The sequence below is a fragment of the Camelus ferus genome, chromosome 22 (genome assembly GCF_009834535.1).
Source record: "Camelus ferus isolate YT-003-E chromosome 22, BCGSAC_Cfer_1.0, whole genome shotgun sequence".
NCBI classification, from domain to species: domain Eukaryota; kingdom Metazoa; phylum Chordata; class Mammalia; order Artiodactyla; family Camelidae; genus Camelus; species Camelus ferus.
The window spans coordinates 14,511,170-14,535,626 of NC_045717.1; the positions used below are offsets into that span (position 1 = coordinate 14,511,170).

The window sequence follows — 24,457 nt, forward strand, 5'->3', positions numbered from 1 at the left end:
CACACATTGTGAAGGGCACGTTTCCCTTGCCACCTTCCCACCCACATTTTTGGGAAGGCATATTAACATTGAATGAGGTTTGGAAGCGGCAAAGCTTACTGTTCGTGATGAATTACGAATTCTCTTCCCTCCTGAGAAGGGGGAGAGAGTACAAGATGATGTGGGGGTGACACCCAGGGGTCTGTCTCTCCCCAGTCCTTAAGTGGCTACACGGCTGTGGGAGGAATGACCAGTTTCAGGGTTTCAGTTCCGTCATATATAAATTTAGAGGACTCGACTTCGAATTAAGAGCCTCCCAGCTCCAAGAATTGGCCTGTCCGTAATGACCTGGGGATTCAGGACCATTGCTGCCTCTTGGATCATTTACCTTGGAGTCTGAGGAAGATGAATGGCTGCGTCATTCCGGTTTCCGACTGTGACTTTTCAGTTTGATGTTAAGCATTAAAAGCACATGGACAGCTCTGCCTTCAAAGTCCCTGGGATCAGAATGTGCGTATAAGACTCTTACCACATTGTTATTAAAGCTAACCGTGCTCAGTACCAGATAGTGGGGATGGAATGAACTGTTCATCACTAGCAGGTTTCTGCTTTCGGTGAAGTAAGGTACATTTCTTTTCACAGTAGAAAAGATTCCAAAGCCAGTCCTATTCTAACTGGTATTTGTGCATAATGTATTTTTAATTGCCATTTATATGTTGACTTTGAGGGAAGTCAGACATTCATTTTGCGGTAGAACAGGTCAGTTAGTTTATCATCAGGCCCTGGTATATCTCTGGCAGTTTCTTTCCTCTTCCAAAATAAGTATGTGTGGTCATTAGAAGGGGACTTATAGTAAGAGAAGGTGCTGAAAATGACAATAATTTTCATGCACTGAGTCCCTGTTCTGTGCCAAAGCCTATATACAGATATGTATATATGTGTGTGTGTGTATATGTATGTGTGTATATATATATATGTATGTATGTATGTATGTGTATATATATATATATATATATATATATATATAAAAATATGAACTCTAAGTCTCACTGTGGGTCTGCCAGGAGGCTTTTTCACTTGTCTGGCCATATTTAATAGGTGATTCTGTTCACCTCATTACCTTTAATCTCTGTTTTCAGGGAGGACTCGATTTAGCACATGAAATACTGTACTTGAAACCTGGGCCTGCGCGTGATACTTGGCATGGCACTAAGTACAGGATAGGTAACCACGTGTTGGGTTACGTGCGTTTGTTGCCTAAGCAGATGTGTATTTATGTCATTACAGATGTATATGGAGTGGAAATGTAAATTTACTGTTGGTTTAGAAACCCAAATGGATAGCCTTTTAGCTCGGTGCTAGTGAGGCTGTTTTGTCATCGTTTTGAGTGTGCTAAAATGAGAAGCGTTATTATATTCACCATCAGACTATAAACCTTTATGCCCTTCTTAATGGATACAAGTAGCACTTTATAAGTTTTACGAAGTGTACCGATGGCCCGGAGTTGACCGAGTTTCCCCTGCGAGAGCATCTCGTTTGCTTCAGCACTGGTTCCTGGCCAGCGTGTTTTTGGCTCGGTCAGCTCAAATCCTCTTGAGAAGTAGGTGCAGCACAATGTACTAAGTAGTCAGAAAATGAGAAAATATATATTTTTTTAGTTTGATACAAGAGAAAAATAGCTATCTTTTTACCAGTTTGTTTTATTTGCTTGTTTAAATAGTGACTGCCCACACTGAACACTTACTGTACCAGATGTAGAAGCTGTCACGTGCACACTTTCATTCTTGGAAGCATCTTGCCAGACAGGCATCATTTTTCCAACTTGCAGAGGAGATTGCCGGACCCCTCTGGCTGGAGGCTGCACAGGGAGTTAGTAATCTGGCCTCTGCATCTCCAGTTCTGTCATGATCCATGAATTTAATAATCTCTGCAGCGTTAGGCTAACGCCAGCTTCTGTGATCAACCCCCAGGTTTCAGTGACGACACAACAGAAGTTTATTTCTCACTCGTTGATTGAGCAGACCAGTGAAGACCTTCCTGTTTGAACAGGCTGCTTTCCTTTCTGCTGTGACGCAGGGACTTGGGTTCTTTCCTTTCAGAGCTCTGTCATTCCCCAGGGTTGTGAAAGAGAAGAGAGAGGGCCTCTGTGGTCTGAGAGTGACACATTGTACAGGCTTGCATTTGATGGGCTCAAAAAGATAATGAGCAAGGGGGTGGGGAGGGCAGCGAAGAACAGTCCCAAGCGTGGCTTTATAAAACACAAGGATTAAGAAGTCTCGTGTGTATGTGGATGTGTGTGTGCATGTGTGTCCCGGGTAGGATGGGGTCCTCGTTTATAATACTGAGAACACGGCATTGAAAAATACACCTAAAGGAGAGGTCCAGTGTGTTCATGGTTACTTTGGACAGTGATGTTTTGAGCTATTTAAAATTTCTTCATATCTTTACATAGTGTCCAAATTTTCTATAATGTTTTATGATAATAAAACCCAGTGAGCACATTTTTCAAGGTGACTGAGGGCATTCTTACATAATTGTGCAGGGCCAGGACTAGCGTGGGGTGTCAGGGTCTGCAACTGGAGAAGTGTCGTCAAGTCCTGACTCTACACTTGCAGAAGGCAGCGATGCGGTGGGTGATTATGGAAAACAGTATGGTGGTTCTTCAAAAAATTACAAGTTTCCCCCCCCCAAAACGGGGGGCTGCCACTTCCACCCCAGAATTGCTGGACTGTTGGTGCATTCAGTGGATGTTAAGATGTGATGCAGAGAGAGGCAGTGGTAAAGCTCTGTACCCAATGTCACTTTCATCTCAAATGAAAAAAAGAAAAATCGACTTTGCCTCCAAAAGTGATCATATGCATTTCTGTTTCATCTCAGCACATCAGATATTCTCTTGGAAGCCTTGACCAAGCACATTCTCTTTGCTCTGCCTGGGTCTGCAAAATTGGCCTCCTTCTCAGCTTTCTGCAAGCTTGTCAAAAGTATGAAAACAGTGATATGTACTTATTTTAAAATGTCCTTTCTTGTTAATACCGTCAGATCTCTTCCAGAGGCTGCTGCTTCAGAGAGATTGAGCCTGTCCCATGCTGAGCAGAACAAAAATAAGCATCTAAAATATTGAAAAGGGTCTGCTTAACAGCTCGTGTGTCTCTCTGTCTTATACTTTTCACTTTTCCTATAAAAATCTCTGCTTAGATGGAAAGTAAAAAAAAAAAAAAGTCAAATAAGTTAGGACGGGCTCTACCCCTTGCAAGTAGGCATAAGTCGGATAAATTTGGTTGGAAGAAGAACACATAATGTGATGGAGTCTGCATTATAGTCAGCCCTGACAGATGCTTGTGGGAACCTTTGTGAGATGTTTGTCTGTCTGTTCCCTGCTCCCCAGTGTCTGTTGAAAAGTTGTTCTTTTGTAAGCAGCTGATTAATGAACCATAGGTGGAAACTTCCTGGGGGATCAAAAAACGCAAGAAGCTTCTCGTAAACAATTTCATTTTGATGTACTTAATAACAGTGTGCACCACTGGCGAAGGTGCCCTAGGCAGAAAATGGATTCTTAAAACTTGGATGGCATAGATTTCAAAGATCATTTTCGAGATGGCCGTCAGATGTCCCACATCGGGCAAAAGTCAAAATTTACATCAATGATCACTCGGTGAACTTGGTTTGAAAACAGAATGGTGATATGTAAGCAACTTCTGATATTTAAGGTGACTTAAAAAAATAACTTATTGGTGTCATGCTGATGAGGCATTTATGCGATTTTCCTCGGTGATTTTATGTGTATATGTAGTTTTCCTGATTAACTTGATCAAACCAATCTCTCATTACCTGGTAGCAACAGAGACTTTGTGATAGTGAGATTTTTACTTAGTGCATTTGTGCACAAGGAGAGAAAAAGAATGGTTCTAGCTTTCTTACAGTTTACAACATCTCGTGAAAAATAAATTGGAAGGTTTGCTAAATAACTGTGTAGAAATCCAAAATTATAAAGCAAGTGATTGTTTTCTTTGCAAATGATTCATTTTCCCACACACAATACCTTAGCTAATTAAGTGTCCCTAAGATAGTTTTTTTCATTGTACAATTCAGTAGCATTAAGTCTATTCACATGATTGTGCTTCCAATCTCCAGAACACTTTGCATCTTGCAGAACTGAAACTCTGTCCCCATAAACAACTCCACCTTTCCTTCTCCTCCCAGTCCCTAGAAAATGCCGTCTTATTTTCTGTCTCTGTGGATTTGATGACTTCAGCTACTTTATAGGAGCAAAATCTCTTTGTGACTAGCTTATTTCACCAAGCGTAATGTGTTCTCAAGCATTATCCATGTTGTAGCATGTGCCAGAATTTCCTTCCTTTTTAAGACTGAAAAAGAATCCATTGTATGTGCCACATTTGTCTTAACCATTCCCTCGCTGATGGGCATTTGGGTTGCTCCCACCCCTTGACTATTGTGAACAATGTTGTTGTAAACACGGGTGTGCATATATCTCTTCAAGATCCAGCTTTCCATTCTTTTGGATATATACCGAGAAGTGGGGTTTCTGGATCATATAGTAGTCTTATTTGTAATTTTTTGAAGAACCACCATACTGTTTTCCATAGCAGTTGCATTATTTTGCATTCTCACCAACAGTCTACAAGAGTTCTAATTTCTCTACATCTTCATCAACACCTATTATTTTCTTTCTTTCTTTTCCTTCTTTCTTGGAGGAGGTAGTGGTTATGGGCTTGGAGGGTTGATGGCCGATGTGTGAGTGTGGGGAGGCCGTTGCTTAGGCCAAGGTACTTTTCCTTCTCCTTTCTTCTCCTTCTTCCTTCCTTTCTTTTTTTTTTCTTTCTTTCTTTCTTCTTTCTTCTTTCCTTTCCTTCTCTTTTCCTTCCTTCCTTCCTTCCTTCCTCCTTCCTTCCTTCCTTTTCCTTCCTTCCTTTCCTAGTTATAATAGCCATTCAATAGATATGAGGTGATATCTCATTGTGGTTTTGATTAGCATTCTCAAGTGACTTGTAATGTTTAGCGTCTTTTTATTTACTTATTGGCCATTTATATGTCACTTTGGAGAAATGGCTATTCAAGTCCCTTTGCTCATTTTTCAGTCAGCCTTATTTATTTATTATTGAGGTGTAGGAATTCTTTATACATTCTGGATATTAATCCCTTGTCAGATATGTGATTTGCAAATGTTTTCTCTCATTCCATAGGTTGTCTTTTCACTCTCTTGAGCTGTGTCCTATGATCCACAGAATATTTTAGATTTTCTGTACTCCCATTTGTTGCTAATGCTTTTGATGTCGTGTCTAAGAAACCATTTGCAAACTCATGTCCTGAAGCTTTTCCTCTATGTTTTCTTCAACTTTAGATCTCACATTTTCTCTTAAATACATTTTGAGTTGCTTTCTGTACATGGGTAAGGTAAGGTCCAATTTCATTCTTTTGCACGTGGATCTCCACTTTTTTCCAACATCGCTTCTACCTCACTTTTTGGAGAGGGTGGAGAGAGAGGAGGACAGAAACAATGTTGGGAAATGATGAGTCAAAATCAAAACTGGCAGTGAGATGAGGGTTGCAGAGGCAGCTCAGTATAGTACTAAGAACATGGGCTCCATCACCAGAAAGCCCCCGGGCCAAATTAAAACTTAGAAAATCATCGACTAAATGAGATCAGGAAAGTCACTCGCCTCTCTGTGTTTCATATGTGTCACCTGGAAAATGGCAGTAATGAGAATAAGGATCATGATAATAGCAAATGTTTGCAGAAGACTTAATCTGAGCCAGACATTCTACTCAATCAATTTCCTTGGGTAAACTTATTTACTACCAGGAACTATTATTTCCTTTGTTTTACAGAGCAGGATGTCTCAGGGAGGTGACATAGCGTGTGAGAACAGCAGCTAGTACCTGTTATATCTAGCACATAATGTATAGGGCTGTTGTGATGATAAATGAGACAGTAAAAAGGGTTAGACTAGGGCCGTGTTAGGCATATATAAGGGACAGACTAATTAGATAAGTTGAAATAAACTTGTAAAATAATTACAAAGCACAAAATAAGAGGGAGCAAATCATACATACGAAGTGTATTTTTAATGTGGATTATCTCAGGGTGAACTGAATACCCTGGTGAGGGTATTGTGTATTAAGGTAAGGGACAGAGATGACCAGTTATACTGACTTGATTTTTTTTTTTTTAGCCATCCTTAGACTGAGTCCTGTTATCACTGAGAAGGTAAATCCATAGCAAAATGCAAAATGAACTAAGCGAAAATAGTCGGGAAGCTCATTGCCTTGACCACATGCATTTTAGTTTCACGTACAAGAAAATCATCACTTCTGAACTTGAATTTCCCTTGTGGGTGATCTGAGGTGCAGCTCTCATGTCCCGAGTGTGTCTCTAGCAATTAGTCAACGCTGCTACCATGTACTTCTTCCAAAGCGTTGCAGTTGAACATCTGGTGTGGCGGCTTCTGCTAAGTGGAAGCTGAGTTTTACTCCATTACCGTTCTAGTTTAGGAGGCTGGGGATGTGGAAGTATTACCATGACCTATAGTTGGGCCAGCAATTTGTGGGCTCAGATGTGGAAGACAGCATTTTAAAGAACTAGGCTTTACAGGAGGGCCAAGAAACAAGATTAATCGCCAAAAAAAAAAGCTCAAGATTTTAGCACAATTGCAGCAATTTTCAAAGCTTGGAGAAGGTGGTTGCATCAAGCAGGTAAAGCGAGTTAAACGACTCACATACTATCAGGGATGGAAATAAATCTTAAGCCCTGATCAGTAACAAAAGGTAACTGTTAGGTGGTGGTATGTCCTCAGATGGCAGACCAAACACTTGTGAACCGACCCCTACACCACCATCTTCTCCCCAAACTGAGAAATAAGGAGAAAGCACAAAGACAGGGGAAAATGACATAATTACACTTGTCAGTTTCCCCATCTACATAAACACGCTTTGAAAAAAGAAAGGGGAGTCTCTGTAGGTTCGAAGTGGTGAGGTCTCCAGGCAAGAAAAAGCACACGGGCAACCGTGGCGATAAACGAAGGTAGGGAGAGTGCTGAAGCTTTGTAGTGGAGCAGCCGTCAAGTGCAGGTGGGGATACAGGCCTCCCCAGTGCACCAGGCAGGCTGGAGACCAGGTAAGATGCTGAGCTGTCCAGACTGGAAGTCTGTACCAGAAGCAGGGACCTGCCTGTGGCCAGAACAGTGTCACTAGACTGTGAAAGGAGTAGGTAGACAGACTGAGCCTCAGGAAGATGTTTCTCATTATTTAGTGATAAAATGCCTTAAATGGTTTATGTTGGTATTTTCTTCTTTTGGTTTATCTTATTAACGGTTAAGCATTGTCAAGTGACTGAATATGTCCATTCATGTTGAGGTGAATGAAGAGAAATAGGTAAATTTGGAAAGGATGCAAAAAATAAAAACCCAATGGTTATTAAACATCAACCTAATAATTGTATTGCTTTCATAGTCCTAAAGTATCTACCCCAAGATATCTGTTGATTACAAAGGAGAGTAGGAACTTCACAGTGGAGAAACGTGGCAGAAACAGCCTAAACCAACTGTTCCGAGATTAATATCGTCCCCAGTGAGAAGACATGTTGACATTATGTACTCCTTATATGATGGGTACAATGTTTCCGTGGTGATATTCTGGCCAAACCGTATAAGCTCAGTTTAACCATGAGCACACATCAGACAACCACAAAGCGAGAGACATTCAGCAAGATAGCTGACCAGCACCTTCCAGTGTCTGAGTATCATCGAAGACAGGGAAAGATGGAGGAGCTCTCAGTGACGGAAGGAGGCTGAGAAGCAGAAGAAATGAGTACAAGGTGGGGTCTTGGACTGGATCCTGGAACAGAAAAAGGACATTAGTGAATAAATGGATGATATCCTAATAAGGTCTGCAGTTTAGTAAATAGTATTATGTTAATGTCAACATTCCTGGTTTGATATTGTTCTCTGGTGATGCAAAATGTTAATCTTACAGGAAGCTGTGTGAAAACTATACAGAAATCCTCTGTATTTACTTTTTGTTTGTTTGTTTCTTTTAAACTAAGAAGTTAAACTAATTGTAGAAAGAAATTTAAAAGAAAGCAGCAAAAATGAGGAAATGTTTTATATGGATAGATATCTGTGAAATATCCAATAGCAGGAGGTAACATTTTCAGCAGAAAAATGTTTATAGAGCGAGAATAGGCAACTCACCAAACGTTAAAGGTAAAAAAGGTAAGAAACACATAACACAAATTATTTCGTACCGTGTACTTTGTGGAACACTAAGCCAAAGAAACAGGAAGAGTGTGAATCTTGCTATTAGACAATGAGTTCAAAGACAGCAAGAAACAATCACAAAAAGTATTTTAGACATTTAGAAGATTTTGAAATGGCAAGATGCGTTTGCAGACAAAGGCAGCAAGGCATTTCTTAGAATGGAATTATTTTATTCCTAGGGATGGCCTTGAAAACTTCCTAGTCCAGTTGCTTCTTTGGACAAATGGGCAATTGTGAACCTGTAACCTTCAGTGGTCGTCCTGTCAGCCCAAACTGATGGGGCCATGTGTCTCCTTGATTTGCATGGAGGTGGCTTATTTTGTGCTTCGCTCTACTGCACCCCCCACAAGTGTCAAAGCACCTCTCATTTACCCCAGTTCCAAAGTTAATTAGCTTTAGTTCTTTTGAGTTGGAAACAGAGACCAGAGAGAGAAATTTCTCTTTCTCTTCATTCATCTCAACCAAGGTTACAGCAGAGGGACAGGGAAGTATTAGAGTGAGGACCTGGGTGTGTTTGACCCTAACGACCATGGGGTTTTTTTGTTTAAGCAGTTTTAAAACTTTTTTAAAATCTACATGCAGAAAAAAATGCACTCATTTTGGTGTATTGTCCTATGCGTTTTAACAAATTTCCTGAAGTTGTTCACCACCACTATGGTTAAACTGTAGAGCACTCCTGTTACCCAGAATCATCTCTTCATGCTGACCCATCGTGGTCCACCTCCCCTCCACCTCAAACCCCGGAGAAGCAGTAATCGGTTCTTTGTCCCTGTAGTTTTATGTGTTTCAAAAATGTCATATAAATGGAGTCATGTAGTATGTGTTCTTTTGAATCTGGCTTCTTCGACTTAACTTTTTTTTTTTTTTTGGAAACCAGTGATGGTGTTGAATATATCAAGGGATGCCCTAAACATTTGCTCACAGGTGTGGGATCACTAGGCCGTTATGTCAAATATGTGTTAACTTCATAGGAAACTGTCCAGCTGTTTTCCAAGTGGCTGATGCTTTGTCCTCCCACCTGCAGGTATGAGTTTTAGTTGCTCTGCACCTTCAGTGGCACTTGAAATCATCAGTTGGGTTTTTGGTTTGGTTTTGTTTTACTTTGAGGGCTGCACTCAACCTATTTACTTACATAAAACTTAAAAGTTTGGAGACCACCTACCTATGGGATGTGGGAATGTCCTAGCTCCAAATGTCACATATACAGTAATGAATATGTGGGTCTCACACTCAGAAGAGAGATCTAACTTAGGATCTAACTTGCTTGCTCGTTTATCTATTTATTTATTATTTATTTACATTTGCATGTTCCAGGTGATCCTTTTTTTTTTTTTTTTTTTTTTTGATCCTGTTTATTTGTTGAAACTGTTACGGTTTCTCCAATCTACTGCCTTTACACCTTTGTCAGAAATCTTTGAGCATATTTGTAAGAGTTGATTTTTAGGTTCTACTGTTTTATTGACCAATGTTTCTATCAACACTATACCATCATACTCTCTTAGTGTAGCTTCCTAGTCAGTCTTGAAATCAGTGTGAGTCTTCCAACTTTGTTCTTACCTTTCAAAATCATTTTGTTTATTCTCATTCCCTCTCTTGCCATATGAATTTTAGAGTCAGCTTGTTCATATCTACAAAAATCTTGCTGAGATATTGATTGGGATTGAATTTTATCTGTAGGTCAGTTTGGGGAGAATTGACATCTTAACAATACTCACTTTTCAAATCCATGAACATGGTATGTCTTTCCATTTGTTTATACTTTTGGCTACGTGTGTGTGTGTTACCTTAAAAAGATAAAAGAGAGATTAAAAAAAACCCAAATAACTCGCCATTGTAATGGTTTTCTTCATATTTTGATTATCTGACTAATCTGCTTATTAATTTTTACTTTGCGTGGTGCTTAGGTAGTGGCCTTTTTATTCTTTCCAGGATGGTTAGTTGTAATTAGTGGGAGAGAGCACCTGTGTTAGGTTTACTCCGTCTTCTTTGACACTGGAAGTCAATTGGTTTTAGTTGTGATTATCTAAGTCCGTCTTGCATGGTGATGCCGTGGAATACAGAGCACCCCAAAGTGATTTACTTGTTGTTGTTGGGTTTTTTTAAGTTTGAATAAACCAGCTGTGAGACATCTTCCTGGAGGTAGGGTTGTTAGACGGATGTCAAGGATGTGTTTTCCACGTGGAAGTTCAAAGGATTTATCTTGGGGGCATCAGGGCCTAGGAGAGAGGGTGGAACACAGAACCATTCTTTCCTTTTATGTCCAGTAACATTTATTTCAATTCAGGAACTCTTTCCTTTCTTGACAGTGTCATGATGTGTCATTTAGAAATAAAAGGAATGAAAATTGATGTGACAGTTAGCAGAGTCACCAGGGTCTGTCTGGGAGCATTTCTTACCAGGCACTGCCTTGCTGACGAATAACAGGAGTTAGCATACGAACCAGGATCTCACAATATTACCATTTATTTAGCCCAACAGTCTCCTGTGTCCAGACACATCTCAGCGTCAACTGACTGATAGGCTCCAGCACCTTCCAAACTGTATTGTTTCTCCTAAATCTTAATAGGGCTTTATTAAGAGGGCTTAAGAAGCTTTGTATGCTAATAGAGATAATAATCAAATTCTCCGTTTTCTCTCCAAGAATTAGAAATCACTAAGTAAGTGTGTTCTCGCAAGCACAAAGTAAATTGCCTGTTTTATTTATGGTCCACTTTTTAGGCTACCTGTGATAAAAAGACAGTGAAAAATATATCTGGTCCAATTTCTTTTTTCTAGTTATAGAAAAATTCTACAATTCATAAGCCCTCAAGTTTGCTTTCATTATAAGTCAAAATGTTACGCTAGAGAGCCTCCGACTAATACTTAACTAAAGCAGAGTGAGGCAGAGCAGTTCCAGAGCACTGACTAAAGGAATCCACTGAAGTAAATTTCACTGACAATTATTTGATGTACCTTCAGGATATTAATATTATTTTATTAGCAGTTTGATTCTGTACTTCTTATTCGGAAATCATCTCTACACTGACTTTTGAATGAGATCAAAATTTGTCTGTTCCTGAAACCAAGGAAAATATTCAAAATTTTTTTGCAAGAGGATTATACTTTTCCCGTGAAGCTGTTTGATGTTTTTAGCAGGGTAGTATCTTGCAAGTTATATTTTAAAACTGTATAACCAAATTAAGATGTTTAAATCTCAGCAAGGGTTGGAAAAACTCAGGGACTTCATGGAAATTGAACTATGTGTTTTGTCCACAGAAGTATGCAGGTATGTGCCAAAATCCAAAAGCATACCTTATTGCCCATTCATTCATTCATTCATTATTTGTGCCCTAGGACTTTGCTAGCTTTTAGGTTGCAGACATGATTAATACATGATGCTAGTTTTATTTTTTAAAGCCCTCAAGTGGAGCATTGTGAACTGATTTTGAAACAGAATGGTAATTATCCTTTTCAGATGAATATTTGGTTCTTCATTTAGTCATTCAGATGAGGGTGAGAGAGCAGTTACTTTGTACCCATAGGCCTCTAATGGATAAAACATGTCACACTATATATGCAAATGCTTTACTCATAATATATAGCTTTTTGTAGTTTGCAAATTCCATGTGAGTTATACATTTAATTGTCACAGTAACCCTCTGGTCGGATTAGGGATGTTTTAAAAGCTCCATTTATAGTTCATGGAACCTAAGCAAAAAGAAGTTATGGAAATTCGCATCGTAGAAGTAGCTGGGGAAAGCTGGCGCCTGGGACCGCAAGACCAGTGCTCACTTTATGACAACCCACTATTTTTCACCAGGGAAGAGCCTCGCCTGCTGATCCTGGCGTTAAAATTCTCATGCAGTACTAACTGAGCTAACACTCTTCAGATGGCTGAGAAGCTGCGTCAGTCTCAGTGTAACTGTCACCTCCTCTAGGAAACACACTTGACTAGACAGATTAAGATTCTCATTTATAAACTCTGACAAATTACTGTTGTAATTCATTGACTACTTTTTACAGTTAGATTTATTTTTTAACATTTTTTGTTGATTTATAGTAATTTTACAATGTTGTGTCAAATTCCAGTGTAGAGCACAATTTTTCAATTATACGTGAACATATATATATTCATTGTCACATTTTTTTTCTCTGTGAGCTACCATAAGATCTTGTATATATTTCCCTGTGCTATACAGTATAATCTTGTTTATCTGTTCTACATTTTGAAATCCCAGTCTGTTCCTTCCCACCCCCCGCCCCCTTGGCAACCACAAGTTTGTATTCTATGTCTATGAGTCTGTTACAGTTACATTTATATCCTCCCCTCAAAACAGTCTTGTACACCCCACTTTGAGAAAGGCAAATTAATTATTAAGTCATTATTCCTTGCCATCTTTCTTCCTGGGTAGTATGTAATAAATATCATAAGGATATGATCTTTTCACTTGTGAATTTACCGTGGTACCTGGCACATAGTATGTGCTCAGTAAAAATGGGTTTAGTAAATTGCTATTTGCCTATATGTGAATAGTATATATTCATAGTGTTGGGCTTATGTATTTTCTTTTCTTGTGAATGGTAAAGTGTGTGTCTGTCCCAAGTCCATTTAGGTACAAAATAACCTTTTTTTTTTTTTTCTTCTTACTTTCACAGGATTATACCTTGACAATGTACTTCCAGCAAGCCTGGAGAGATAAGAGGCTGTCCTATAATGTAATACCTTTAAACTTGACTCTGGACAATAGAGTGGCAGACCAGCTCTGGGTGCCCGATACGTACTTCCTGAATGATAAGAAGTCGTTTGTGCACGGGGTGACCGTCAAGAACCGCATGATCCGCCTGCATCCAGATGGGACGGTCCTTTATGGCCTCAGGTCTGTAGCATCCGTTTCAAACTTGAACTTTTTCTGAACAAAATAGTCACTGCTTTTTATTGGAGGGAGATCTATTGTGCTGTTTTCCTTACTCCTCCTTTAATTCTTCCGATAAGCAGTTAAACCTCCTATTCAATACACATCTGGGAGCTTAGGGTAGCATGTTTACAAAGGGACTTATCCCCAGCTAAGCCTAAGTTTTTCTGAATTATCTTCCAATATCAGCTGCTGATCCTAAAGCTGCTTTCTTTAAGGAATAGGGATAATATCAAAATAGCTTAGACGGGGTTCCTTTAAAGTGGAAAAAAATACAAATGCCAAATACGTGTTTGAAGGCGGCAGATGCTCTGTTTCATAAATTGTTCCTGAGCCCTGTGAACTGGGTCTGGTCCTCTGAGGACAGGAAGGCTTTCTGTGCCTTCTCACCCTCCGAGGAGCAATTAGACTTGCAAATAAATAAAGCCATCATCTCATGTTTATTAAAAATGAATTTACACTCTTAAATGTACCTTTATATCAGCAAAGAATTGTGATGTTCTGCTCTTTGGGTGAAGATGGATTGTAAGATATGACAGTTTCTGCTTCTGAAGTTTGTTTTGTATTAGAAGCAATAGATGAGGGGGGAGGGTATGGCTCAGTGGTAGAGTGCATGCTAAGTATGGACAAGGTCCTGAGTTCAATCTCCAGTACCACCACTTTAAATGAATAAATAAATAGACATAGTTACCTCCCCCTGCAAAAAAAAAAAAAAAAAAAAAAAAAAAAAAAAAAAGAAAGAAAGAAAAAGAAAAAAATGAAAAAGAAACAATAGATGGTTCCCTGGGGAAAAAATGAACAAAAAAGATGTCTGTCTTACTCTGAAAACACTGCCATGTAAAGAAATCCTCTACGTTATTGGGGAAGAAACTCTGTCTTCTGAAATGTGCAGTTGCCTCTCATTTATTCTGTTTTACATCAACATCTGGTGACTTTATCATAATAATGATGAGAATGATAATAGTGTTACTCATTCACTGAGCACTCATAGCGATCTGACATCAAGTGAGTTCGTTCCATGCATTATTATAGTTAATCCTTAGAACAGTATCGTAAGTTAAAACTGTTAGGATCTTGATCTCAAATGAAGAACCTGAGGCCGGTGCAGCTGGTCCACGATCACAGAGAAAGTAAGCAGTGAAGGTGGGATGTGAATCCTGTTCCAAGTTCAGAGCCAGAGCGCTTAGCCATTGCACTGGCATGGGCCTCCCTCCCGTATTTTTTCTTATCTATTATATCACATTTTTATTATCTGCTGTATTCAGCCTTCCTGACTGGTGCATTGTCTTAGCTCCCTGTGAACCAGCTTCTTTCTTTGTTTATCGTATTTGTAGAGAAAATGGAATTTGGTTATCAAGGGAGGGAGGGAGGCACAGAGAGAGCACATTTGTGCTCGGTGTCAGCTGCTGGAGGTAAAGAGATGGATTGGCTACAGGCATGGCTCACATCCCGGCCTTAGGAAATAGAGAAGCAGTAGAAAGATAAATAAGTTACCGGGCAGTGTCTGCAAAGAGTTCACCAAAGTGGTGGGATTTGAAAGTACTAATAGAAAGGATTGTCTTAGCAGATACATTGTGCTAAACTTCTTGCTTAGAATCAACCACAAAACGTGGTATCACAAAGACCTTGATGAGATGGTGACCACATGGGCAGTGGAAGGGTTCAGAGAGATTGTAGGTTCGCATGTTTAAAGACTTAAGCGCAGAGAGAGATCAGAACCCTGAAGAAGGCAGAGAGAGGCATAGAGGTAATGCTACCCATTCAGCAGGGGATGTGGGAGGAGAGGACTGGAAAGTGGCAAGTTTGGGGTAGGCATCTCGCCCAGTGTTGGATGCATTTTGCCCATCAGATCTTCACAGCAGTCATGCAGAAATTACCTTGTGCCCTTCCTTTCTTTTGAGGACACCCACTTTAGAGCAGAGAACCAGCGGAGTTCTCTTTGTTATACCCAGCACTGACAAACCACCTACACTGTGAATGAACTGAGTAAAGACTGCCAATGAATTCTGACTGAATGTATGCAAAGTTGGAGAGCTGGGAAAAATCAGCAACCGCCAGAATGTTTTTGAAATTGAGAGGGAGAAGAGAGGACCGATATTGATGGTAAATATGGCTTCTTTAGATCATTAAGCCAATAATTAGACCAAAAAAAAAAAAGGTGATAGCTGTTCCTTCTTATCATTAAAGCCAACTGGACACCATTGCTGTAGGTCATCCCTCTCAGCCCCACTTCCAACAGGGGCTTGACAAAACACGCAGGTTGCCGAACGCATCTGACATGCATAAAATCAACACTGTGGACTGAGAAGGCTCATGGATTGTGATTGTTCTAGCAGTTGGGTAGTTAATCCTGGAATTTGAAATTGATAAGAGGTTTTTTTTTGGAAATTTATAAATGCTCCATTCCAATTTTTTAATGAATAAATGAAACAATTTATTTCATGGCTGAAATTTAACACAGGCCAGAGATCCCTTCTCTACAACAGCAATTCCATTGGCAATGCATAAGTAAAAGGAATTCAATTACAGTGACTACTGCTGGGTTGATTCCGTTCTACTTAGTTCCTCCTCCTACTTACCCAGCCCCCACCCCAGTCGTTCCCTGTTGCTGACAGTTAGTAAGACATTTATCTTGTGTCTATGTTGAGTAGTGGCTGCATTTAAAATTGTAATAGTGTTAAGACTAGTAGGTAGAACTCATTAAAGGACTTAGCCTGCAGTTGTCACTGTTACCAGAACGTTGCTTATAGTATCTCACTGAATACTGACTTCATTCCTACAACGTGGGCCCTAATGTTTTTTCCCCCATCTTACATGTGGAAACAATGGAACTCATGTACAAAGTTACACAGCTGCTGCACAGTGGAGCATAGTAGTTTGAATGCAAAGATGTTGCTCTTTGTTGCCATTCTGCTCAGCTCCTTAGGTGCTGGCAAGTGGGAATAAAGAATGGTAGAAAGCACCTGAGAGCATGCAGGGGAAAAAAAAAACAAAGATAAAGAAAAGTTAGATGGAAGCAACTTCCACTAAATCCACGGTTACAGGCTTTATTCTAGAGAAAGTCCCCGGAGAACGGCAGGCCTGCGTCTTCTATGGACGGTGCATCTTCAGGTTCTGAGGTTCCCTCCAGTCCCCATTTACCGAGGAGTGACTTTTGCTCTGTGCAATCCTGGGACACAGACAAAATCACTGCAAAGAGTTTGGCAATGGCAAGGTTCATCAGTCAGAGTACGGGGAATTGGAGGACACCCATGAAGCCCTTGGCATGGAAAGCTGGGACAGGGAAGGCTTTAAACACCAAGGCAGTGACCTCTGGGCTAAGTGTCATGCATGTTCAAGGCAAAAGCAAAGGACTTAAGTGCCTCTCCCACTGAGATGCACAAAGATTGACAGAGGAGTAGGGCAGGTAATTCAGAGGATCTGAATAAGCCTCTTTTGTAGAGTTTCCCTAGTGAAATTTTCAGGCATTAAAGCGTATTACAAAATAGAATAGTATGCAAAATATTAATCCTTGTTGAATTCCATGGTCAGAAGATAGCTGTTTGTCATGCTATTCTTTCAACTTGTCTGTGTGTTTGAAAGTTTCCATGATAAAATTTGGAAAAGGAAAAAAAAAAAAATGGCCTAGGCATCTCTGGTTCTAATTATCTAGGAAAGAAAACTCAAGATTTAAAAGTCTACAGCCAAAGAATGGTATTTCTGATCTCTTGGAGGTAGAGAATTCTCTGTAAGTGACATCTATTTTTAGTCGTTGTGTCTGAAAAGGAGGTCATCTCATCTCAGAGGGTGCATGACTCAGTGGGTGGGATCCACGACCACAGACGAGCAGGCTAAGCCATCACCCAGGGAGGAGTGGTCACAGCTCTGCACGCAAAGCTTCAGTGACCTCCGTGTGAAATCATCCTTCTGCACAGGTGTGCCCGTTGCTTCTGACTGTGTGCAGTAGGAACTCTGGGTCTACTTATGTTGAAATAGTGTATTTAGATGGCATGAGCTTTAAGGACCGGTACCCAGCTAATCGACAAGCTCGCATTAAGGTATGGTGGCTTTGGGAAGTTCAGAAAATGGAGATTGATGTTTAGAAATGTGGAAAATATTTTAGGCATTATTGCTGTAGGCTAGGCTTAACGATTTTCATTCTGATTGGATTTCTGTTTCCCCATTGTTAAGAATATGGGTTGGCAGCTTACTCTCAGTTACTCCATTGCTCTTCAGGTTGATAGTCATTTTAGAAGCAGAGTTCTGATGCTGTGCGAAGAATGGACACAATTGGGCAATGCAGCCAACTTCCTTAACAAAGCATTATGATAATGGGACTAGTGTTTTAGTTTGGACTTTTGTCACTGACTTCTCGTTGAATGTTAAATATCTTCTTCAGGTTTTAATTTCCTCAGACATATAAAAGGGGGGATGAATTGGATAATGTCATTTTTAACAACCCAGTTCTCCTCTGAATCAATTATTGAGATCAATGAATGTAAAAAAAAATTATAATCGACATCAGACTGGATAATGAAATATGTATTTGGAGTAGCAGCCATTGGTAGATAGTTAAGTGCTGTTTTACTATTTAATAAATAAATGAATGTTGGGGATATTTGATACATGAGCAGAAGGCTGGGGCACAGAAGGCTTTAGATATCAAGGCAGAAGTTTTATACTGTAGAATTTTACTCTGTGTATCTTTTCGGGATTCTGTGAAGACACTTCTTTACCTACAACAAAAAGAAAAAGAAGAGCAGGAGTGAGCCTGTTTGATTGAAGAGAATGTGGAAAATCTAGGTCAAGCATGCCTAAAACAAGGAGGGAAATGACTGAAAACCTAAGAGGACTGTCAAGCAGTTTTGAGGACACAGACTTATCATGGAACCAGTTATCTCCAGCCGTTGCATCTGGCAACATGAGATGAAGAGTAAGGAAACTGGATGCCTGCCTTGAGACCCCAGCAGCCACGGCAGCCTTTAAAAGCTTCCAGGCAGCCCCAAGCCCAGTGCCTCATTTGTAGCATGCCCTCAGTAACTCTCATTTCCTCAAGAGCTGTATGGTTTCTCATAAGCCAGGACTTTTCCTTTTATTCTCATCATGTTTCATCATACATTTGTTTTCTCAACTTCGTTTAAAGAGCTATGTCTATTGAGAAATGAGTGGATGAAGAAGTTGTGGAATATTTATGCAATGGAATACCACTCAGCCATGAAAAAGAATAAAATAATGCCATTTGCAGCCAAATGAATGGACCTGGAGTTTGTCATTCTAAGTGAAGTAAAGCCAGAAAGAGAAAGAAAAATACCATATGATATCACGTATAGGTGGGATCTAAAAAAAAAAAAAAGACAAGTGAACTTATTTACAAAACAGAAACAGACTCACAGACATAGAATATTTAACATAGAAAACGAACTTATGGTTACCAGGGGGCAAGGGATAAATTGGGAGTTCGAGTTTTGCAGATACTAATTACTATATATAAAATAAACAAGTTTATACTGTCTAGCACAGGGAACTATATTCAATATCTTATAGTAACCTATAATGAAAAAGAATATGAAAATGAACATACATATGTATATGTATGGCTGAACTATTACGCAGTACACCAGAAATTGACACAATATTGTAAACTGACTATTCAATAAAAAAAAATTTAACAAGATCTATAGGAATAATTAAAAAGGTGATGAATAATGCTCTTTTTTAAGTTTAAATATGTAGTTTGTGGCTAAAGAATAAAAAATTCTTAAATATAGATTCTTGCCTTCACTCTTGGCTAGTCGATAGCTCAGTTATACCAATTTGATCATAAAATCAGACCCCTTTTTTTTTTTACAGTCTTACGTAGATACTTCTGTAGAAGCTATGGCTGGAAGTGGGGAAGGACATTTTCTGGGGAGTAACCCAGCTGTAAAAGTGGTGACCATGGACTTTTCATTGACTTGGCGGAAGAATTCTTAGTAATTTATAAGGGAAACATTTTGAACAGATTAACTGTATTTTATTCCAAAATAAAATTGACCCAACAAATTATTTTCAGAAAAGCACTTAAAGGAAGAGTGACATAGCAAATGTAAGATTTTTGCTGATGAATTCAACTCAAGCGCCAGCAGGTAAAAGTCAGGTTTAATCTGGTGTTGATACGACGTCATAATGTGTGTTAATATAGGTATAACTTAGACTGTTATTTACTTAAGATAGGAAATATTTATTAGATTTCAGAAAGCAAATGAATAATTATACTGATCAGAGAATCAAGAGATGTACCTTCTAATATTGCATTAGATTCTTATAATTGATTCTTATAATTATTCATTTAAATGATTTCCAAATTTTCTTCTAGCTCCAAAAATAGGATACTCCTGTGATTTTGCTAGCGTATGGCACGTAGACCTGTAGGACTGCCCCCTTGGTATGTGTGCAGCAGTATCTAACATGGTGTTTCAGTGCTTTAGCAATTGTAGTTACTTTCTTGGAAAAAAAAAATCTTCTGATTAATTAAGAAAGCAAAAACAAAATCATTGCCTTCAAGTATACAAGAAAACCTGAATTCTCAACTAATGGCATCTTCTTGTGAATATAAAGATGCACATTTTTATTAAGATTTAGAGCCTGAATCCAAATGGACTGCATATTATTTATGCTAAGGTGTTAACATTATATCATAAATGCATTTTATCACTGTTATGAAAACTCTTCAACGAACACACTTAAAACACATTTCCTGTTATGAGATGTTAATTAACTGCTATTGAACATTCAGAAAATGCCGTTAAGTTATGGAAATAAAATTACCCTTAATCCTACCACCTGGATTTAATCCTTCCTGTACCTTGCTTTATACGATTCCAGATATTTTTCTAGTAAGAAAGGCTATAGGTGGTTTGTCATAAAAACAAATTCACATTATACATACTATTTTGTGATCTTATTTTTTTCTTTAACAATGAATGTACCATAATCATGTTTGCCATGTCAATAAAAACTCTCTTTGTCATTCTTTAACCGTTATAGGTCATATTTGAGATATATTCCCTTATCCAATATAGGGTATGGTTTATGGTTTTGATAGAAGGTAAAGTATGTAGTTGTCATTATAAAATGCAGAACTACTCTTTAAAAATTTTCTTAATATTTTAGTGACAAACAGCCAAATCTGTTGGTGACACCATTTATAACCTTATATCTGTGCGGTTGTTAATTTGTGGTGTCATTGGTTAGATCAGTGGCTCAGGAGATATTCTGATGCTGATTTTATTAGGACAGTTCTTATGGAAGGGAGTGACTTTCTTATCCTTTCATTAGTAGCTGCCCCATCTAAAAATAGCTGTTTGTCTTTCAGTGTTGGGGTTGGGGGAGCCCTTGCCTTGATATGTCTGTACACCTCCCATGTGTAACATTAGGTGAGAAACATGTCACTTCTGATTAAAGGTTCACATTCTCAAAGAAAGATTCCACAGGAAGCAGAAGGCAATTCAGCCACCTCCTGCTATGTATGTTCTGTCATTGGGAAAATGGCAAAGGATAATGTTAGCCTGTAATGAATTTAGACAGGCATGGTTTATTAAATTTTATCTTCTTCCTCTGCGCGTAAAGCTTGACCACAGGATATCAGGCAAGCAAGTAACTGAGTAGCCATCTCACACTGAAATGAAGTCTATTAAACATTCATATATCATTTTTTTACTTGGATTTCCTAATTGGTGTAATTCATTTTCATAGAGAGATTGAGTGAATGCACTTTGTCAAGCAGAACAATAGAGATTGTATTAAGAATGTCATTTCTGGCTGGAGTGTGAGTCCCTGTGCTCTAGGTTTCTCGGGCTTCCAAGCAGGAAAAATCACTTTACTCTACCTCCATCTCTGTGGGAAAAGACACATTCGTCCTCCTTAAAGAGCTGTAATTAATTTTTAAAAGGAATTTCTTGCCCATCATTTTTTCCCTATAAAATTAAAATAATTTAGATTAAAGTTAACTTTATTTAGAAATAATTTAAGTCATCTTCAAGTTCACCTTCTTGATTATTATAGAAAGAAGAGAGAGGCTCAGAGAGGGAAGTGACTGTGCCTAACATCACACAGACAATTGATGGCAAAGCACAGAGCAGAATCTCAGACTCCTGTCGCCTGATCCAGGGCTTGTTACCGTTCCTGCTGCTGCCGGAGTTCTTTGGTATCCTGGAGTCATTGTCGTCTGACTGACCTCAGCCAATAAGTCAAATCCAAATCGAAAGTAACAGAATTAGAATTACACGATTCTTCAGACCTTAGAAATGGAGGCAGGGTGTACTTAGTGGTCCTGAGAAATAATCCAGGGCTCTTTTTGTTGCCACATTTTTGCTGGATTTTTAGGGGGAAAAAATTTAAAGAGGAAAAGAAAATCCGCTCGACTTCTTTTTCTTCAGTATCCCTGACTCATCACATTCCTGTAATCAATGGGTCTCCTTTGCTACCAGTTTGGTGGATCCCTAGTTGTCCCCATGTCCGTTGATCTCAGTCTAATGAGAGCTCAAGGTAGCAGAACTGAAACTGAGGATGTGAAAGGGCTGTGGTGGAAAAGCTGAGTGGTCAGAGACTGCAGGGCTTCCGGGCGGAGAAGACACCACCCACACTCCCAGCCAAGATGCAGATTTTGTATTGCAGGCTCAAAGAATGAGTACAGTGGTGCCATCGAAGTGGGTCTTGTCTGCCAAGAGAAGTAGCCATTGAAACCCACCGAGGACGCACCATTCGTTGGCTTGTCAGTGTCTCTGTGCACAGCATGTTCAGAAGCAACAGCTGCACACTCCTGATTTCACTAGTAGTGAACTCTCAGGGTCGTAAGAATACTGGCAGCATGGAAAGAGGCAGATCTTTTATTTTATTTTGTTTTATTTTTAAGAAAAATTTTTCCTAGTGGATGATGAAAACTGATGGTATCATATGTATGCTTCTGTGTCTGGGTATATATTCCCATTCATAGGTATAAATATACACATATATCCATTTATAGATATGTATATATATGTGGATACATGTTTTATATATGAATAGAGGCAGTATTTTTTCTGTTTGTTTAATATTAAAAAATGAAGAAAGCAGAAGGGACCCCATTAAATCAAACTTGAAACAATACCAATTGTCCTCAGCATGAGTTTAATGATAAAGTTTTCTCTGATCACATTTGTTGTGTCTTTTGCACCACCCTGATTTTGTGGAATTAGTGAATTTTCTGGGCAGCTTTTGCTGGCAACTTGTTTATTAGCAAATAAGCAAAATAGAGAGCTAGACCAGATAGTCTTTGTAATGAGTTCACTCGTGGTAGAGTTTTATTTACACAAAGATGTGTTCAAAGCAAATATAAATGAACACTTGTTTAATTGGGATAGTTGCAGTAGTGGTCTTAGTAGCAGGAATAAAATTTATTGGGTACTTTCTGTATGTCAAGCCCTGAATTATTTATATTAAGCAGTCCTGTGAAGCAGGCTATTATTACTGCATTTTATGAGGAAACTCAGGCTCTGGGAAAGTAGGTAACTTGCAAATGAGTTTCCAGGCTCGGTATTGAATTCAAAGCCCCAAGATCTCGGTCACCTTCCCAGAGATTAAGAGAACACAGTCTTTGTCCAGGTAGATGGACTCAAAAGACTCTGAAAATATTGATGGAAGGAGGAGAATGGAGAGTCTGAATTTCCAAGGCCCTTGAGAGAAACTTCCAAGAGTCATTCATCTCCCTTCCGGAGAGATTCTCAGAGGCGTCACTCCTAAACAGACGAGAACTGCTCTCTCTCAGTCCTGAGCAGGACTCCGCAGTAGGGAGCCGGGCACTGTTCTTGGCCAGCTAGTAGCTGTTCCCGTGCGTACAGGACCGAGAGTTTATTCCTCAGATCTGATTTAGCATAGTCCCTCCCCCTTCCGTCTTTTATTCTTGAATGGGTTTCTGCTTTGCAGCTGTTTATATGCGGGAAGTTATTTTTTGTTTTGCTTTTCTGAACACCGGCATTCAAGGAAAAGCAGTATGCACAAAGTGTGTAATTTGCGGTAAGGGGACTTTGGAATTCTCTCCTGTTTCACAGTTGTATGTAGCATATTGTGAAGTTTCACGAGGGTTATAGACTAGGGGAAAGCAACCACTGATTAGATGAAGTCTCGATTTAGTTAGGCAGAGATGTAGGACCTGAGTGAGGGAGGCCGCTGAGGCGCCCAGAGACTCTGAAGGTCACTTGCTAAGTCACCCTGTCCGCAGGCTTTCCTGCGGCATTGAAGAAGGTCAGTTCCTCCTTGATAATCCAGGGAGTGGTTCCCCAAGTAACCTGTTCAGTTTGATGTCCAGGATTTATAAATATTCTCTCATTGAGATTTTTGACTCTAACTCTAGCATCAATATGCTCACCCTGGAAGGGGAAGCAGAGAGCGCACTGAGCCATTGGCCACGCCTCTGACTATCAGACCACTGGGAAAGTACCTTGTCTACCAGACAATCACAGAAGATCCTGGAGTACACTGAAGAAAATCTGTATTTATATTCTGGAACAAGCGAAAAATATTTATTTCATAGGGATTTATCTCAGTCTTATTTTCCATGGGCAGAAAAAAAAAAGCAAAAAAAAAATTACACAACCTCTGGAAATCACCTCCAAGTTATGTTTGGTGAAAGACTTTTGGTCAAAGTTTAATTCCTTGATTTGCTAAATGGCTGGTAAGGTAGGATTTCTAGCTCATTCTTACCTCTTTATTCTGGAGGTCACAAATAAAGCAAGCCAAACCACTGTCATAGGTTAATGAGCCAAATCACAGTCACCACATTATGAAATGCTCAAGCTATTTTACTTCTGAGAAGTGGCTCATTATCTGCACTCTTACGGGCGGAATAAAAGGCAACAAAATGCCGAATGGACATAAATCCTTGGAGGAAGGTTCTAATTCTGTGTTGCATTGTCTCCCCTAGCCGTGGTAGAGGAAGTAATTAGGACTTTATATTTCAACAGCTGTAGCAGGCTAAGGGAAGCCACTGAAAAGACCAGAATAAAGACCTCAGCTTCTTCTGGCTTGTTTGGAGCCTGGGTTTGGGACCTGCCTGCCTTGTTGCAAGGCCTTCCTCTGTTACTAACTCTCTTTACTCCATCTTTCTGAGCTTCGACTCCCTCATCAGGAGGATAGGGCTTTATAGTGCCCACCTTACAGAATTAACTGGGGGGATTAAGTGGACAAATGCTTGTCAAGCATTTCGTAAAGTGCTTGGTACATATTGCATTGTTTGCAAAGATGAACTGCTGTTACTAAGATTGATACATGTATCTCACTTCCGCCTCTTCTGCTGTTTCCCATCATAATCAGTGTGAG

General features: G+C 39.4%; 1 protein-coding gene across 1 annotated transcript in view; it reads left to right on the forward strand.

The window, feature by feature from the left end:
* The window catches only part of GABRB2 (gamma-aminobutyric acid type A receptor subunit beta2), a 206,778-nt gene that overhangs the window by 50,015 nt on the left and 132,306 nt on the right, over positions 1–24,457 (forward strand). The window contains 1 exon segment of the mRNA XM_032465143.1: positions 12,888–13,108. Within this exon segment, the coding sequence (XP_032321034.1) occupies positions 12,888–13,108 (221 nt within the window).